At 38.4% G+C, this 18,740-nt stretch overlaps 1 protein-coding gene across 1 annotated transcript in view; it reads left to right on the top strand.

The window, feature by feature from the left end:
• The window catches only part of LOC147371029 (uncharacterized), a 52,893-nt gene that overhangs the window by 6,216 nt on the left and 27,937 nt on the right, over positions 1-18,740 (top strand). The window contains exon 3 of the mRNA XM_086407339.1: positions 18,478-18,739. Within this exon, the coding sequence (XP_086263465.1) occupies positions 18,478-18,739 (262 nt within the window). The remainder of the gene's footprint in view (positions 1-18,477; position 18,740) is intronic.

Genomic DNA, 18,740 nt, shown 5'->3' on the forward strand with positions numbered 1-18,740 from the left:
AGTCAAACACAATCTGCTTTTTAAAAAGATTCCTAGGTGATTCATATGGTACACAATTAAATTCTGGGAAGCTCTGCTTTTTTTTAAAAAATGTATTTATTTATTTGGCTGTATCAGGTCTTAGTTACAGCATGTGAAATCTTTAATTGCAGCATATGAACTCTTAATTGTGGCATAGGGATCTAGTTCCCTGACCAGGGATAGAACCTGGGTCCCCTGCTTTGGGAGCATGGAGTCTTAGCCACTGGACTATCAGGAAAGTCCTGGGAAGCTGTACTTTTAATTAAAAAGAATTAACAAAACAATAAGATGATCTAAGTATTTGAAAACTTTTTCTGGGCCAATTAATAAAAAGCATTTGAGTTCCTACTCTACAATAAGGCCTGGCCTTGATGAAAGGTGGTTCCCAGCTGGGCAAATGTTTGTGGAGTCTCCATAGCTCCTATTGGCCATCATGGCCTTGGGCTTGCTTCAAGAAATGACACAGTTATGTGAGAACAGTCCTGGTCCTGTTTAATAAACTTGACACACTATCAAACTCTAAATTGTTTTTAATCTTGATGAAATGGAAGCCAGTTATGTAAAAAAGGAATGGGCTTACATTATAAAATGTATTTAAAATGATTGATTGGTGGAATGTTGAATTTGGAAACAACAAATTTGGAAGGAGGGGAGCAGTATAGAAAGATATATGTCTTATTACCTCCAAATTTACTGGAGAGGATAAGTACAGTTATGCAAGTTTTCATCTCTTCTTCTGTAATCATATCATAAAGTATACTTTAAAACATTGACTTTGTTTTTTGAAATATTGTGCTGTGGTTAAGAACTATTTTAATAAATGATATACAGTAATAGAGGTTCTAAATCATAAATTGCTGAAGCAGCCTTTTGGGAGATGTCAATATACCTGGACCCACACTGAAGTACATTCAGTTGTGTGACATTACTGATGCATTGTATCAAGTTGAGCAATAAATGGTACTTAGAAAATTATTTATAGCAATGCATAATTACTTTGGCAGTAGGTTTAGACGTCCATATGCTAAAAGCAAAACAGTGCTCACCTCCATATGTGGAGGGGAACAGCAGACCTCAGTGATTTGACTAAAGGCTGTGACTCAGTCAGGCTAGGCTTCAAATCCTGGATCTGCCACAGATAGGCATCCTGAAATTAATGGAAATGCTTTGAATGTCAGCCTCCTCATCTGTAGTGCAGAACATTCAATGAAACAACATATGTTACATTTCTGGCAACACAATTTATACATATGAAGAGCTCAGTCAAAGGTGGCCATTCTAAATGCACATGGCTTATATGAATTTGCACATGTAAGTAAAAGCACATTCTATTTAAGCAAATAATTTGTCATGTGCTGTGTTGGGTTTTTCTGCTGCTAAGTCACTTCAGTCGTGTCCGACTCTGTGCGACCCCAGAGATGGCAGCCCACTAGGCTCCTCTGTCCCTGGGATTCTCCAGGCAAGAACACTGGAGTGGGTTGCCATTTCTTTCTCCAATGCATAAAAGTGAAAAGTGAAAGTGAAGTCACTCAGTCATGCCCAACTCTTAGTGACCCCATGGACTGCAGCCTACCAGGCTTCTCCATCAATAGGATTTTATAGGCAAGAGTACTAGAGTGGGGTGCCATTGGGTTTTTCAGGATGTAGTAAATTTTACTTTGCAGATAATGGATAATAAAGGGTATATTAGCGGGAGAATTAGGAGACCTGGCCCCACATATAGCTTTCACACAGACTTGGTCTCTGACTTGGGCACAGGATAAGTTAGCAGAATCACCCAGAAGTATTGAAAAACTAAAAAGAGATTCACCCAGCCGGGAGGAGGAGAGAGTTATTTATGGATTCCAGAGTAATAGAGACTAAGGTCTGACTTTTTGGCAGTGTCTAGGAGGCAGCAGACACTACAGAGGAACTGAGCAGAGTTCCCATATTTGAAAAAGATTCTCGCTGCACCCTGAGGACCATTCAGAGCAGCAGGAAATGGCCAGATCTGATAGATGCTTAAGGCGCAAGTGATGGACATGTTGTGGGCAAACAATGACTAGAGGGAGGCCGCCTTCATCCCCACCCCACTCCTGGAATCTCAACATTGCACAGAATTCACCATCTTTGACACAAACACTGGGTCTATGGAGTGGGAGGGTGAGTATGGTGAGGGGAAGTGGGACTGAAATTAAAGTAACCTACTTCTTGGTGGAATAAAGCATGAATATCAGATACTAAGCTAAACAGCAAACAAAAAAGCAGTAATATTGCTTAGTTATAGTTAATTTTTTTGTTTCATTCAATTTATACATCATAATGTGGCTTTCTCGGACACTCTACTTTTAGCATTTATATCTAATGTAAGAGTTCCATTTCCAGTGCACAGTTACTATGAAAACTCCATAAATAAGAAATGTATTTGTATTTTCTAAATCAGGAAACTATTTTAAATACACATTATAAAGCTATAACCCTTGTAAGAAATTATGTAGATAGAATCTAACAAGTTTAATTGTAAAAATTAGTTTTAAAATAATTATTTTTACACTTTTATCTTACTCTTAAGTAACCTAGGGGAAGTATTACTGGGGCAGGTCCAGAAAACTCAAAATGGATTAAATAACAAAGTTAATAAAGTATAACTGACTTTCATTTTACAATCAATTTAAAAGCTGCAAAGTAAAAAATCAAATTCCTGTTGCTACTTCTCATTCATACCATTCTTTGTACCCCCTGCCTGGAAGTAACCACTTTTTTTAGTTTTTATGCATTCTTCTAGAATTTCTTTATGGAAATACAAGCACATACTAATATATATTCTCATTTTCACTCTTTTTTACCCTAAAGGGAAAACTATATGTTCCTCACATTGCCTTTTTGCACTGACTATATAGCTTAAGAGTTCTTTCTGTATGAACTTATAATTACTCTCTCTAGCCTATAAAGTAGTAGTGTTCTGCCTTATAGATTTTCATCTTACCTGTACATTACAAGGGGTGTTTTGGTTATTGATAGATATTTTGCAGTTACATACAATTCTGTAATGAATAATCTTATTCATAAGTCACTTTGAATGTGGAAAAGATTAAATAAATTCTCAGAGGAGGGGCTTTTGAACCAAAGACAAATATGCAAAATATAGTTTTGAAAGATCTTTATCAATTATCTTTTTCAGAGGTTGTACAGTTTTGGGGACCCACCAATAAAATATGAGAATTTCTCTTCTCACAGGCTCTCCAACATTTGTTCACTTCATAACTATTTTAAGCATTTAATATGCCTTTTTTATCGGAGAAGGCAATGGCACCCCACTCCAGTGCTCTTGCCTGGAAAACCCCATGGACAGAGGAGCCTGGTAGGCTGCAGTCCATGGGGTTGCTAAGAGTCGGACACAGCTGAGCGACTTCCCTTTCACTTTTCACTTTCACGTATTGGAGAAGGAAATGGCAACCCACTCCAGTGTTCTTGCCTGGAGAATCCCAGGGACGGGGGAGCCTGGTGGGCTGCCGTCTATGGGGTCGCACAGAGTCGGACACGACTGAAGCGACTTAGCAGCAGCATGCCTTTTTATATAGTTTTAACATGCTCTGAAAACCTGTTGGCTGGGAGTTGCAATTTCATTCATTCATGGCAGAAAATGTATTGTCCTATTTTGAAAAGGGAGAAACTGTAAGTGGAATGTATTAATCACAATTCTCAGGAAAAACTAAAAATATATCATAGTTTTCCTAATTCCCAGTTTTGGAAAAGTATTAGGGCTGTATCTACAATGATTATTATAACTTCACTGATTGGTCAGTTAAGGCAACAAAGGTTTTTTTTTTTCTTCTTCTACAGTTCCATTTGTACTGAATTTTCAATCAAATGTTATGGTTATGTATTTTGGTTATGTAAGGACATTGCTGTGTTTATTGAGGCCAAAGTTCCTTTGGTTTCTTTTCAGGAGAAAATCTTCATTTAAAAAGAGAAAGACATCTTTTTAAACATAAAATTTACAAATGGCCTGTAATTTTATTTCAATGTTCAAATAATTCAATAACATTTCCCTCTTTTAACCACTGCAAAATTATAACTTTATTATAGCTCATGGTAACCCACTCCAGTGTTCTTGCCTGAAGAATCCCAGGGACGGGGGAGCCTGGTGGGCTGCCGTCTATGGGGTCGCACAGAGTCGGACACGAATGAAGCAGCTTAGCAGCAGCAGAATATTCAGTTAAATGAAATTTGGTACATCAGATGTCTGTGGATGTAACTGTTTGCGTACAGAAGAGATCATGGGTTCAAGTGCAGGTTTGAGAGTGTTCTAGGTCTGCTCTAATTGATAGCCACTACACACATGTTGTATTGAGCACTTTAAAATGTGACTAGTCCAAAGTGAGCTGTATAAAATACAAACCAGATTTCAAAGATTTAATCGAATGTAAAGAATGCAAAACATCTCATTAATAATTACAATATTACGTCTGTTACATGTTGAGTAGTAAGATTTTTATATATTGGATTAAAGAAAATATATTATCAAAATTAATTTCACTTCTTTAAAAAATTTTTTTAACATAACTACTAGAAAATTAAAATACTATATGTGGTTTGCAGTCATTGTTCACCTTAAGAAATACAAGGCAATACTATTCTAGATCTTTGCCACTTTGCCTTAAAAAAGGAAGCATAGTAGCTTCTTTGCATATAAATGAGGATTTGCAAATTCTTTTTTTTTTATTTGAAGTATAGTTGTTTTACAATATTGTGTTAGTCTCAGGTATACAGCAAAGTGATTTGGTTATACATATGCTTATATTCTGTTTTCTTGAGGGTTTGAAAATTCTTAAAAGTATACTCTATAAATGGTAACTATTAAGTTGGGGGATCAGGTTTACTGAGATATACTTTAAATATATTAAAACCTACTCTATTTAGTGTAGCGTTCTCAAATTTTAAACAGCTCTTACAGTCATGTACCCACCATTACCACCACAATCAATACAAACAATTCCATCATGATAAAATATTATTACCTTGTGAGTATTTGTAATCAACCTCTTGCCTGAGGCCCAGCCCTGGGCAAACATGTTACACATATGGATTCAGTCTAGACTTTGAGTCTTGTTTCTTTTGCTTAGCATAATTCATTTGAGATTCAGCCAAGTTGTTGTATTAGTAGTTCTTTCCTTGTTATTTCTGAGTACTGTTCAACTGCATATATGATGGACAGGGAGGCCTGGCGTGCTGCGATTCATGGGGTTGCAAAGAGTTGGACACGACTGAGCGACTGAACTGAACTGAACTGAACCACACTTTGTCTATCCATTTGCAGTTGAAGGACATTTGGTTTTTTTCCAGTTTTTGAGGATTATGAGTAAACTCAGTGTATATATTTGCTTACAGACTTGTATATTAATATACATGATCATTTCTCTTAGATAAGTACCAAGAGACTGGAATTGCTGAGTCATATGGTGTTTGTTTAATTTTATAAGAAGTTGCCAAAATGTTTCTTCAAGTGGTTCCAGTTTTGTACTTCCCCCCAGCAATGTATTAATATGAGTATTCCAGGTGTGCCACACCCTTGCCAGAATACGATACTGTCATTCCTCTGCTTTTTTTCTTTTTTAGTCCTTCTAATAGGAATGTAATAGTATCTCATTATGGTGTTAATTTTTATTTTCTTCATGACTCATTTTGTTCAACATCTTTTCATGAGCTTGTCATATGTATATATTACTTGATGAAATATATGTTGAAATCTTTTGCCCATGGCTTTTTCATGGATTTTTTGAGGCTTGAGAGTTTTTTATTATTATTGAGAATTTGAGAGTTCTTATTATTGAGACTTGAGAGTTCTTTATGAATTTAAGATACAAGTCCCCTATTAGATAGATGCTTTGCAAACATTTTCTACCAGTGTGTAGATTTTTAATTCTTTTAGCAGTGTATTTTGAAAAAAAGTTTTAAGTTATGATAATGTCCAATTTGTCAGTACTTTTATGAGTCATATTTTTGTGTCATATCTAAAAGTTTCTATAGAACTCAAGATTATAAATATTTTCCTCACGTTTTCTTCTGGAAATTTTATAGTTTTACATTTATGTGTATGATCTACTTTGAGCTCCTTTTTATATGTGATAGACGGTGTGGGTTGAAATTGTTTTTTTTTACCTATAGATGCCCAGTTGCTCTGGTACCATTTGTTGAAAAACAATATGCTTAATGGAATTGCCTTTGCATTTTGATGAAAAGTCAATTGACTATATACACGCCACTTTATTTTTGGTATTTATTGTATTCTATTACTCTATATGCCTGCCTTTTACCAATATCACAAGTCTTGAAATCAAGTAATGTGAATCTTCTAATTTTGTTCTTCTCTTTCAAAATTATTTTGGCTTTCTAGTTCTTTTGTGTCTTCATATGAATTTAGAATCAGCTCGTTAATTTCAAAAGAAAATGTCTTCTGGGATTTGATTAGAAATTCACTGAATACAGATAAGTTTAAAACAATTTATATTTCAACTTTGAGTTTTCCAATAATAAACATGATACAAGTTCTCCGTTTATTTAGGTCTTTGATTTCTTTTTTAAACATCTGTAATTTTCAGCTTATGGAAACTGCATATATTTTGTTAGATTTATACATATTACATTTTATACTATTTTAAAATTTCAAGTTCCAGTTGTTCATTGCTAGCATATAGAGAGGAGAAGGCAATGGCACCCCACTCCAGTACTCTTGCTTGGAAAATCCCATGGACGGAGGAGCCTGGTAGGCTGTAGTCTCTGGGGTTGCTAAGAGTCAGATACCACCGAGTGACTTCACTTTCACTTTTCACTTTCCACTTTCCTACATTGGAGAAGGAAATGGCAACCCACTCCAGTGTTCTTGCCTGGAGAATCCCAGGGACGGGGGAGCCTGGTGGGCTGCCATCTATGGGGTCGCACAGAGTCGGACACGACTGAAGTGACTTAGCAGCAGCAGCAGTAGCATATAGAAATGCAATAGAAATACAGAAATACTATAAAAATGCAGAAATACAAGATATAAGAAAATTGACCTGTTTTTTAACTCTTGCTAAAATGACTTAGTAGTTCTACTAACTTTTAAATAAATTTTTTGGGATTTTCTCCACAGGAAATCATGCTGTCCGAAAATAGTTTTATTCCATTCATTCCAATCTGCTTTTGTTTCATTTTTAAAATTTTCCCTTTATCGCACTGAGCAGACCTCAGGTGAGATGTTGAATGTGAGTGGTGAGAAAGGGCATCCTTGTCTTGTTCTCACTCTCGGGGAAGCAGGCAGTTCCCACTGTGAACTGTGATGTTAGCTGGAGACATTTTGGAGATTCTCTGCATCACACTGAGGAAACTCTCTATTAATCCTTGTTTGCTAAAAGGATTTTTATTAGGAATGGATGTTAAATTTTGTTACATACATTCTTCTAAATCTTTTGTGATGATTATGTGATCTTCTGCTTTAATCTGTTGATATGGTGAATTACATCTATTGATTTCAGAATGTTGAACCAGCCTTACCTTTTCTCATGATGTATTATTGCTTTCATATTCTTGGGTTCAATTTGCTAGTATTTTGCTAAGCTATGACAAACATAGACAGTGTATTAAAAGCAGAGACATTATTTTGCTGACAAAGTTTCATCTACTCAAAGCTATGGTTTTTCTAGTAGTCATGTGTGGATATGAGAGTTGGCCAACAAAGAAGGCTGAGTGCCAAAGAACTGATGGTTTTGAACTGTGGTACTGGAGAAGACCTTTGAGAGTGCCTTGGAGAGCAAGCAGTTCAAACCAGTCTATCCTAAAGGAAATCAACCCTGAATATTCTTTGGAAGGACTGATGCTGAAGCTGAAGCTCCAATACTTTGGCCACCTGATGTGAAGAGCCAATTTATTGGAAAAGACCCTGATGCTGGGGAAGATTGAGGGCAAAAGGAGAAGTGGGTGGCAGGAGGATGAGATGGTTTGACAGCATCACTGATTCAATGGACATGAGTTTGAGCAAGCTCTGGGAGATGGTGCAGGACAGGGAAGCCTGGCATGCTGCAGTCCGTGGGGTAGCAAAGAGTTGGACACGAATGAGCAACTGAACAACAACATTTTGTTAACAGATTTTGCTTCTATTTCATAAGGGATGTTTTCTGGAGTTTTCTTTCTTATACTGTCTTTGTCTGATTTGGGTACCAGGGAAATATTAGTCTTATTAAATAATTCATGTAGTACTTTCTCCTCTTGTATTTTCTGAGAAAGTTTGTGTAGAATTGATGTTAATTCTTTCTTAGTTTTACTTTAAATACCGCATCCTTGGAGAAGACTTTCCTAACACTTGAATCTAAATTAGGTCCCCTCAGTTATTAACTCTGCTGGTATCCTTTTTATTTATAGATTTTACCATAAGTATAATTTACATTTTTTGGAGGTTTATTTCTTTAATGCCAGCATTCTCTTCTAAGAGGCCAAGTCCATGTCTGTGCTGTTATATGCCCATTGCTTAGCACAATGTCTAACACCTTATCGATGTTTAATAAATATTGGCTGAATAAATACATGGATCCCTAGGATTTAATGATTGTCATTATTCATTATTCATCATGCAATTGTGAGCATTTTACCTATAATCGCTGCTGCTGCTGCTAAGTCACTTCAGTCGTGTCCAACTCTGTGTGACCCCAGAGACTGCAGCCCACCAGGCTCCCCCGTCCCTGGGATTCTCCAGGCAAGAACACTGGAGTGGGCTGCCATTTCCTTCTCCAGTGCATGAAAGTGAAAAGTGAAAGTGAAGTCGCTCAGTCGTGTCTGACCCTCAACGACCCCATAGACTGCAGCCTACTAGGCTCCTCCATCCATGGGATTTTCCAGGCAAGAGTACTGGAGTGGGGTGCCATTGCCTTCTCCGTACCAATAATTACTTACTAGATATTTGTGCAAATTTCTTACCATGAACAGGAAAACATTTCAGACACATTTAATAGGTATTGAAAAAACATTATTTTGTAACAGAATTAAATAATTGCAAACATAATAACTTTCACTGTGGAGTTAGCATTTCCATACATAACCTTATAATGTAAATTGAACAACCTAAAATTCTGAGGAAAACTAGAACTTAAGTTTAGCCTTAGCATGAAACAAAGATTTTAGTAAAAATAAAATGATGTTTTACTTAGCTTTTACAGATTAAATATAATAGATTTAAATAAAGAATTCAATGTTATATATTTTCCTTTTTTAAAAAGTAAAATCAGCTAAATATACTTTGGTGAAGCAAATAGCAAGTTAGAGCAGTAAGCAACGTACAGACCATATGGTCCAGACACTAGGCTATAGAAGCAGCCTTCTGTGTTGAGGTTTACAAAGGAAAAAGTTCAAGGAAGGATTTGCAATTTTCATGGCTTCCATTTTAAATAATTTTTTAACTTGTTCTCATTGAGCAACTGCCATCATTCTGTTTCTTTCAGTAGCAACAGAAGTTTTGGGGAGTGGAAGAGAAGTGATGCCTATGAGTAGGCAATTAAACATGTAGAAGAAATCATAACCATGTTTGAAATAAAATTAAAACACAATTAAAATTCAAGCAAATGTGAGTTTCTCTTGCCAGTCAACTTTCATTCATTACTTCTTTCATTCTTTTGACAAATTATTTTGAGGGCCTGGTTTGTGCAAATGGGCTTCCCAGGTGGCGCTAGCAGTAAGGAATCCACCTGCCAATGCAGGAGATGTAAGAGATATGGGTTCAATCTCTGGACTGGGAAGAACCCCTTGAGAAGGGAATGGCAACCCACTCCAGTATTCTTGCCTGGAGAATCCCATGGACAGAGGAGCCTGGTGGGCTATACAGTCCATGGGGTTGCAAACAGTTGAACATGACTGAAGCAACTGAGGTCACATGTACTAAGCATTGGTGAGGGGTGGGAGTAATATGGGCAACAGTATAGATATGGAATTTGCCTCCATGGAGCTAACAGTTTAGTAGGAGAAAGCAGTACATAGAAACCAGCAGCAGGGGATATGAAGTCCTTTGATAATGGACATAGTATAAACAAGAAGAATATTGACCTAGTCAAGATTGTGGTTATTTGATTTCCTGTTTAAAATGCTGTTTGAAAGATGTGCAGGAACTGAATATGCCAAAAGGGGTGAGGAGTGGAATAAATGTTATAGGCAGAGAAATTAATACTATTGACAGCCAATATTCAGTGGGCACTTCCCAAGTGTTCCACATGAACAATTTCTTGTAATCTTTATAACGACCCTATGAATTGAGTGGTGTCATTCCTAATTTAGGGCTGAGGATGAGGAATGAGGAACACAGAGATTTAGAAACTTGCCTTAGGTTACACAGGCAGTAAGTGGTAGAGCTGGGATTTGAACAGTGTTACTCTGTGTGTGACTGTTTGTAGGGAAGATAGGGAATAGTGGAGTTTGTAATGATGATGGAGGGAGGTTGCAGGTGGGGGGAAGTGGGAGAATAAGTGGTGTCAGGAATGAGATTAGGAAGGGTGGAGATACAGCTCAAGTTATGAGGAAGCCATGTGAAGGAGCAAATTGAATATCACTTAAATGTGACCCATATTCTCTCACAATTTAAATTCCTACCTTGAGCTCTTTCATCTTACTTGGTGTAGTAAAGAATATGGTCTTAACTCAATTGACATGACTTAAACATGACAAAGACTATATTCTAGTGGAAAAGTATTTTGCTTGAAGAGAGTTTTTCTACCCCTGAGCCAAATAATCAGGGAAAGCTTCCTTTTGTGAATTTACAGCTTCCTGACAAACTATCCATTGTGTATAGTTTTGTTTTGTTGTTTTTTTTTTTTACTGAAATATATTCATTTTCTTTTTGTCCTTTGGTCAGAATAATTTATTAAGAATTATTACTTTATATGCTACCATGACACAGAGAAGTATCCTATTTTATAGTAAGGATATATCACAAATGATTTATTATGAAATATAAAGTATTACATTTTATGAACATTTTAATTTAAAAAAGTTAACTCAAATTCAAAATTTTTCTTGCATATAGCCATTACATTACAATTCTTCTTTATGAGTGGGAGCAGAAAGGGTTATTTTTAGCATGCATTCATTGTGTAAGGAGGGGTTTTGTGCATGTAAATGACATCTGTTGAGTATATCAATGTGGATAATCAACTGGCATAAAGTGTGTTCTTGAGAGGTTTTCCTTTAATTCAGGAGATTATGTTCTTAACCCTAGCAAAGGAGCCGGGAAAGGCAGCAGAGTTCTTCACCATCAGTGTATGACCTCTGTGGGCGAAACAGAGCAAGCACATGTCTCTTCAATGGTGGGTCAGTTGTGAACTCTTTGAAAACGTTAGAAAGGCATTGTAGACAAAGACTTAGAACTCCTTATTAGGAGAGTCTTGCTCAGAATTGATTTCTACATCCACATATTTTCAGAACATTGGACTCATAGCTCAACATTTTTCTGAGTGGAATTGGGAATGTTTATTGACCAGCAGAGTGGTATAAGCTCCAGTCCTTCTCCAGAGGCAGATCAGAGATTTTATGGCTCTTCAGGATTATTGGATTGATGTGATTCTACTTCCTTTCATTAGTAACATTTTAGGTTATGCATTGCTTATAAAATGTGTCTCACAAGATGACTGTGTATATCTACCTTTTAAAAAATAAATGTATTTCAGATGGAGGTTTTTCATGGGATGAAAACTTCTTTAGACTACTTCAAAGAATTATTGCAGTAGGCCCCTCTGGAAGGAAAAGGAATTCTTGTCTTTGTGTTGGCTTGAATCCTTGCTCTGGTGTCCTGACCTCTGTACTAGGAATGCAATAAATTCTAATTTTTGGTTTGCTGATTCAGAGTTAAGAAAAAAAGTCTCCTACAGTCCCATTTTATGGTCAACCCTCTTAAATCTGGAAAAAAGGAGAAATTGTACTTTATGGAGTTGTATAAAGTGGCTTCACTTTGGACAAGGAGAAAAAGAAGAGAGCCTCTTTTTATGCATTAGACTTTCATTGAGTTCCAGGGCTGGTCAAAGGGCCACAAAGGTCAAGGAACCAGGATACCAGTTGAGCTGACACACGCATTCCCTCATACACCACTGTTGCCACTTAAAAGTGTTAAAAGCAAAGAGCAAAAAAAATAAAAAAGAAAAGTCAATGATTGACAGTCTGACAGGACAAGTTGACTCAGCAATGAAGTCACCATTTTCCTAATTTCTGGAAGAAATCCAGTGCTTGATAATTAGAGTTTTTCTAGAAATTAAATTGGTAAAAGGAGATAGTCCCCTTGGACTTTGGCTCTTCTAGCTGGGGAGCTTTGGTCTGGCGCGGTACGATTGGTCTCCTCACACATACCTTGAAGTCGTGAGAAGTGGACGAGATGGCCAATACTCTTATCTGGTACTTGTTCATTTGGGGATAAAGAGACCTGCCCAATCATCTCTTGGCATATGGCAACATTCTTAAACAAATACTTTGTACCTGGACAAGGAGCTGTGCTGTGTTCAGTCTTGAGACACGATGGACCGTAACACACCAGGCTTCTCTGTCCACGGGATTTTCCAGGTAAGAATACTGGAGTGGGTTGCCATTTCCTTCTCCACTGGTCAAGAAGAGCCCTTGGTAAAACTACGAAGCAGGGAATTTTACTTTCAGTGACCAGCCTCCCTTCCTCACCATCCAACCTGACCATTTTTACTCACTTCCATCCAGCTCCTGCAGCACAGCTGGATTTTCCCAGATACTTAGCTGAAAGCCCTGGCTTATTCATTATAGGTCAATTTTGCCCTCCCCTGCCATGCCTCATACTCCAGACTTTTCCCCTGTCCCTTAATCCCCCTACAAAAACTACCTGGCTCAGTTCCAATCACTAAGTGCTCTTATTTTTAGGCAATAATGGATGGCCACCACCCATGGGATATTCTGTAATTCCTTTTAATGCATTAGATTGCTTATATTTTTCTCTCTCTTGGATAATATAATTCTCAGTCTAGTTAGAAAGGTAAACAATTAGAACAGTTCAAAAAATGAGAGGGAAGGGCCTTTACAGGCCATTTATTCCACATTCTTTCAAGAACTGCCTATTCCACAAATACCTAGAATTCATTTTATGGGTATGTTGATGTTCCTTGTTCTTGAAGAGAGTTCTGAGCAACTAAGGCAGTTTGGGTGTTTTCAAAATAAAGAGCAAAGGGAAAAAAAAATGTTGTATTACCTTTACATATTTTCCAGATAAGTCTTCAGGACTAAAAGAACCCCAGAAACTACACAAATTTTGTCTATTCACTTCAGTAGTGTTTAAGACATAATCTGGGGTCTTCCCAGGTGGCTCCAATGCAGAAGACACAAGAGACGTGGGTTTGATCCTTGGGTTGGGAAGATCCCCTAGAGGAGGGCATGGCAACCCACTCCAGTATTCTTGCCTGGAGAATCCCAGGGACAGAGGAGACTGGTGGGCTACAGTCCATAGGGTTGCAAAGAGTCAGACACAGCTGAAGTGACTAAGCATGTACATGTACAAGACATAATCTAGTCTAATTGTCTGACTTAAAAAGCTGGGAAACAGAGATAAAGAGAAGGGAAGTATACATAAGGTCACAGAGATTGATTACTGACAGAATGGGAACCAGAACCCAACTTTTAATATAATTGATATGACATATTTTATTTCAATAAAGATGAGTAATAGCTTTAAATATTTATTATAAACATTGGGGCTTTAGATGTCCTATTATAAAGATAATTTTTTAAACATCATTCTCTCCCATTCTTCCTCATAAGCTCCATTTCTAATTTTCTTTTAAATCTATCACAAATTCACCTTCCAGGAATAAAATGCATGAGATTATCTTACTCCAATCTTATTGTACTTGACATTAAGTTCACTTCAGTTTAGATGCTCAGTCGTGTCCAACTCTTTGCAACCCCATGGACTGCAGCACACCAGGCCTCCCTGTCCATCACCAACACCCAGAGTTTACTCAAACTCACGTCCATTGAGTCGGTAATGCCATCCAACCATCTTATCCTCTGTCTTCCCCTCCTCCTTCCAGCTTCAATCTTTCCCAGCATGAGGGATTTTTCCAATGAGTCAGTTCTTCATATCAGGTGACCAAAGTATTGGATTTTTAGCTTCAACATCAGTCCTTCCAATGAATATTCAGGACTGATTTCCTTTAGGATGGACTGGTTGGAAATCCTTGAAGTCCAAGGGTCTCAAGAGTCTTCTACAACACCACAGTTCAAAAGCAAAAATTCTTCAACCCTCAGCTTTCTTTATAGTCCAACTCTCAAATCCATACATGACTATTGGAAAAACCATAGCCTTGACTAGATGGACCTTTGTTGGCAAAGTAATGTCTCTGCTTTTTAATATGCTATCTAGGTTGGTCATAACTTTCCTTCCAAGGAGTAAGCATCTTTTAATTTCACGGCTGCAGTCACCATCTGCAGTGATTTTGGAGCCCCCCAAAATAAAGTCTGACACTGTTTCCCCATCTATTTGCCACGAAGTGATGGGACTGGATGCCATGTTCTTAGTTTTCTGAATGTTGAGCTTTAAGCTAACGTTTTCACTCTCCTCTTTCACTTTCATCAAGAGGCTCTTTAGTTCTTCTTCGGTTTCTGCCATAAAGGTGGTGTCATTTGCATATCTGAGATTATTGACATTTATCCCGGCAATCCTGATTCCAGCTTGTGCTTCATCCAGCCTGGCATTTGCTGGATGTACTCTGCATATAAGTTAAATAAGCAGGGTGACAATATACAGCCTTGACGTACTCCTTTTCCTATTTGGAACCAGTCTGTTGTTCCATGTCCAGTTCTAACTGTTGCTTCCTGACCTGCATACAGGTTTCTCAAGAGGCAGCTCAGGTGGTCTGGTATTCCCATCTCTTTCAGAATTTTCCACAGTCAAAGGCTTTGGCATAGTCAATAAAGCAGAAGTAGATGTTTTTCTGGAACTCTCTTGCTTTTTTGATGATCCAGCGGATGTTGGCAATTTGATCTCTGGTTCCTCTGCCTTTTCTAAAACCAGCTTGAACATCTGGAAGTTCATGGTTCACATATTGCTGAAGCCTGGCTTGGAGAATTTTGAGCATTACTTTACTAGCATGTGAAAGTGAAAGTGAAGTTGCTCAGTCATGTCCGATTCTTTGCGACCCCATGGACTGTAGCCTGCCAGGCTCCTCCGTCCATGGAATTTTCCAGGCAAGAGTACTGGAGTGGGGTGCCATTTCTTTCTCCAGGGGTTCTTCCCAACCCAGGGATCAAACCCAGGTCTCCCACATTGCAGGCAGCTGCTTTACCATCTGAGCCACCAGGGAAGCCGCTAGCACGTGAGATGAGTGCAATTGTGCGGTAATTTGAGCATTCTTTGGCATTGCCTTTTTTTGGGATTGAAATGAAAACTGACCTTTTCCAGTCTTGTGGCCACTGCTGTGTTTTCCAAATTTGCTGGCATATTGAGTGCAGTACTTTCAGAGCATCATCTTTTAGGATTTGAAATAGCTCAACTGGAATTGCATCACATCCACTAGCTTTGTTTGTAGTGATGCTTCCTAAGGCCCACTTGACTTCACATTCCAGGATATCTGGTTCTAGGTGAGTGAGTGATCACACCATCCTGATTATCTGGGTCATGAAGATCTTTTTTGTACAGTTCTGGGTATTCTTGACACCTCTTCCTAATACCTTCTGCTTCTGTTAGGTCCATACCATTTCTGTCCTTTATCTAGCCCATCTTTGCATGAAATGTTCCCCTGGTATCTTTAATTTTTTTGAAGAGATCTCTAGTCTTTCCCATTCTATTATTTTCCTCTGTTTCTTTGCACTGATCACTGAGGAAGGCTTTCTTATCTCTCCTTGCTCTTCTTCAGAACTCTGCATTCAAATGGGTATATCTTTCCTTTACTCCTTTGCTTTTTGCTTCCCTTCTTTTCACAGCTATTTGTAAGGCCTCCTCAGACAGCCATTTTGCTTTTTTGCATTTCTTTTCCGTGGGGATGGTCTTGCTCCCTGTCTCCTGTACAATGTCATGAACCTCCATCCATAGTTCACCAGGCACTCTGTCTATCAGATCTAGTCTCTTAAATCTATTTCTCATTTCCACTGTATAATCATAGGGATTTGATTTAGGTCATACCTGAATGGTCTAGTGGTTTCAACTTTCTTCAGTTTAAGTCTGAATTTGGCAATAAGGAGTTCATGATCTGAGCCACAGTCAGCTCCTGGTCTTGTTTTTGCTTGACTGTATAGAGCTTCTCCATCTTTGGCTGCAAAGAATATAATCAGTCTGATTTCGGTGTAGGCCATCTGGTGATGTCCATGTGTAGAGTCTTCTCTTGTGTTTTTGGAAGAGGGTGTTTGCTATGACCAGTGCATTCTCTTGGCAAAATTCTATTAGCCTTTGCCCTGCTTCATTCCGTACTCCAAGGCCAAATTTGCCTGTTACTCCAGGTGTTCCTTGACTTTCTACTTCTGCTATCCAGTCCCCTATAATGAAAAGGACATCTTTTTTGGGTGTTAGTTCTAGAAGGTCTTGTAGGTCTTCATAGAACTGTTCAGCTTCAGCTTCTTACATTGCATCAGCTTTTAGGAAAATGTTTTCGGTATGTTTAACTATATAGTCCATTCATTTATTTAAAAAGAGAGCTACTGTGTCTAGTTTGTTTGTCTGATTTCCCCCCAAAATAATTATTCTCTTTTCACTTCACAGCACCCAGAGGATGCTCTGCAGTGCTTTTGATGTCTCTCCTTTTCCCATCCTGTTCCCTCGGCCTTCCTTCTTCTGGGCCACTGTAGTTTGAAAGCAGATGCTGTAGTGGAGATTAAGCCAAACATTCTCAGGGCAGATTGCAATTGAAAGCACCTTCAGCTGGTCTTTTGGAGGATGTGGCCTAAGGGAGACTTGTATCTTTTTAGTTGTATCACTTTCAAAGCTAAAAATCTGTAAGTAAATAGGCTGGAGGTATGGAAAGCTGGTTGTACGGGAGGAAAAAATGTACAAGGTTTTTAAAGGTTTGGAGGAAACAGTATCTAATTTAGATCAACCTTCTGTCTCTGCTTTTTATGTCCTTGCTGTGAATTCAGGAAAATGAGCTCCCAGTTTAATTGTACTGTGGGTGTGTGCTGTGTAGCCGTGTGTTTAGAGATCTCATAAATTTTTGCACTTTGAATGATCCCTATAATGCCCTGAAAGAATCAAGGCTTCCTGGAAAATCTCAAACTTGCTCCTGGGGAGTTAATTTGTCCCAGTGCAATCTGATTCACCATGATATTTATAGTGGATGTTTTGATTCTGTGCTGGTGCCTTGGGCTCACAGTGCATTTTTTCTAGACAGTGTTGTCATGAAATGTGACTTGCAAAACTATTTAAAGGCTAAAGCAGCCTTTTAAAAAACATTCTTTTAGGCACAAATCAAGACTGAAGGCTAAACTATTTCTAAATACCTCTCTCTACCCCTCCTGGCTTCTGCTGGACTCTGATGTGGATTTTGATGCTTAAGAACTAATTGGAAAAAACATCAGAACTAATGGAATAAAGAATCTTACTCCCATATCACTAGTTCAGTTCAGTTCAGTTCAGTCGCTCAGTCGTGGCCCCCTCTTTGTGATCCCATGAATTGTAGCATGCCAGGCCTCCCTGCCCATCACCAACTCCCGGAGTTCACCCAAACTCATGTGCATCGAGTCGGTGATGCCATAAAGCCATCTCATCCTTTGTTGTTCCCTCTCCCGCCCCCACTCCCTCCCAGCATTAGGGTCTTTTCCAATGAGTCAACTCTTTGCATGAAGTGGCCAAAGTATTGGAGTTTCAGCTTTAGCATCAGTCCTTCCAAAGAACACCCAGGACTGATCTCTTTTAGAACAGACTGGTTGGATATCCTTGCAGTCCAAGGGACTCTCAAGAGTCTTCTTCAACACCACAGTTCAAAATCATCAGTTCTTTGGCACTCAGCTTTCTTCCCAGTCCAACTTTCACATCCATACATGACCACTGGAAAAACCATTGCCTTGACTAGACGGACCTTTGTTGACAAAGTAATGTCTCTACTTTTGAATATGCTGTCTAGGTTGGTTATAACTTTCCTTCCAAGGAGTAAGTGTCTTTTAATTTCATGGCTGCAGTCACCATCTGCAGTGATTTTGGAGCCCAAAAAACTGGGGGAGGGTATAAATTTTAGCCTCTATCTTAGTTACCAGAAGTGAAAGTCAGTCTGAGTTAAATCTATTACTGAAAAGATTGTAGTTTTTGTGTGCTCATCATTGTGGAACATCTTTACTCCCACTTCTGAGATAAACAGGGTGTGAGAATAGTTGTGTAGCAAAGAAGGTTCTCTCTTCCTCCTCGTCCCTTCTCTTTCCTCTGGCGGAGGTATAGTAGTGATTTTTCTAACAGTGCTCAGAAATTATGTTCTGAAAGGTGATTGCTATTAGCGAGGTTAATTTGCTTCCTTTCTGTATGTTTGCTTTTTGTAGATGCTTGGTTATGAAGAATGATGATGTAAACTTCTGCAATGGCCAGGAAGGATCACCAGGTTTTCAGGAAAAATCCAGGAATGGTGGCCAGTCTGAATTTGAAAAGTCTCCAGGATGGAGCTGGGGCCTTGAGGAGAGACCAGAGGGGTTGAAAATGCTGATGTGGAAGATGGAGGCAAGAGAGAAAAGGAAGAGAGACCAGAGAGAAAAAGACTGTAAGACTCATCCCAGACAGACTCTCAACCAGTGCTTTACAGCAGGGG

Source organism: Bos grunniens, chromosome 6 (genome assembly GCF_055505025.1).
Source record: "Bos grunniens cultivar Pamir isolate PY7600 chromosome 6, Bosgru_T2T1.0, whole genome shotgun sequence".
Lineage (NCBI taxonomy): Eukaryota > Metazoa > Chordata > Mammalia > Artiodactyla > Bovidae > Bos > Bos grunniens.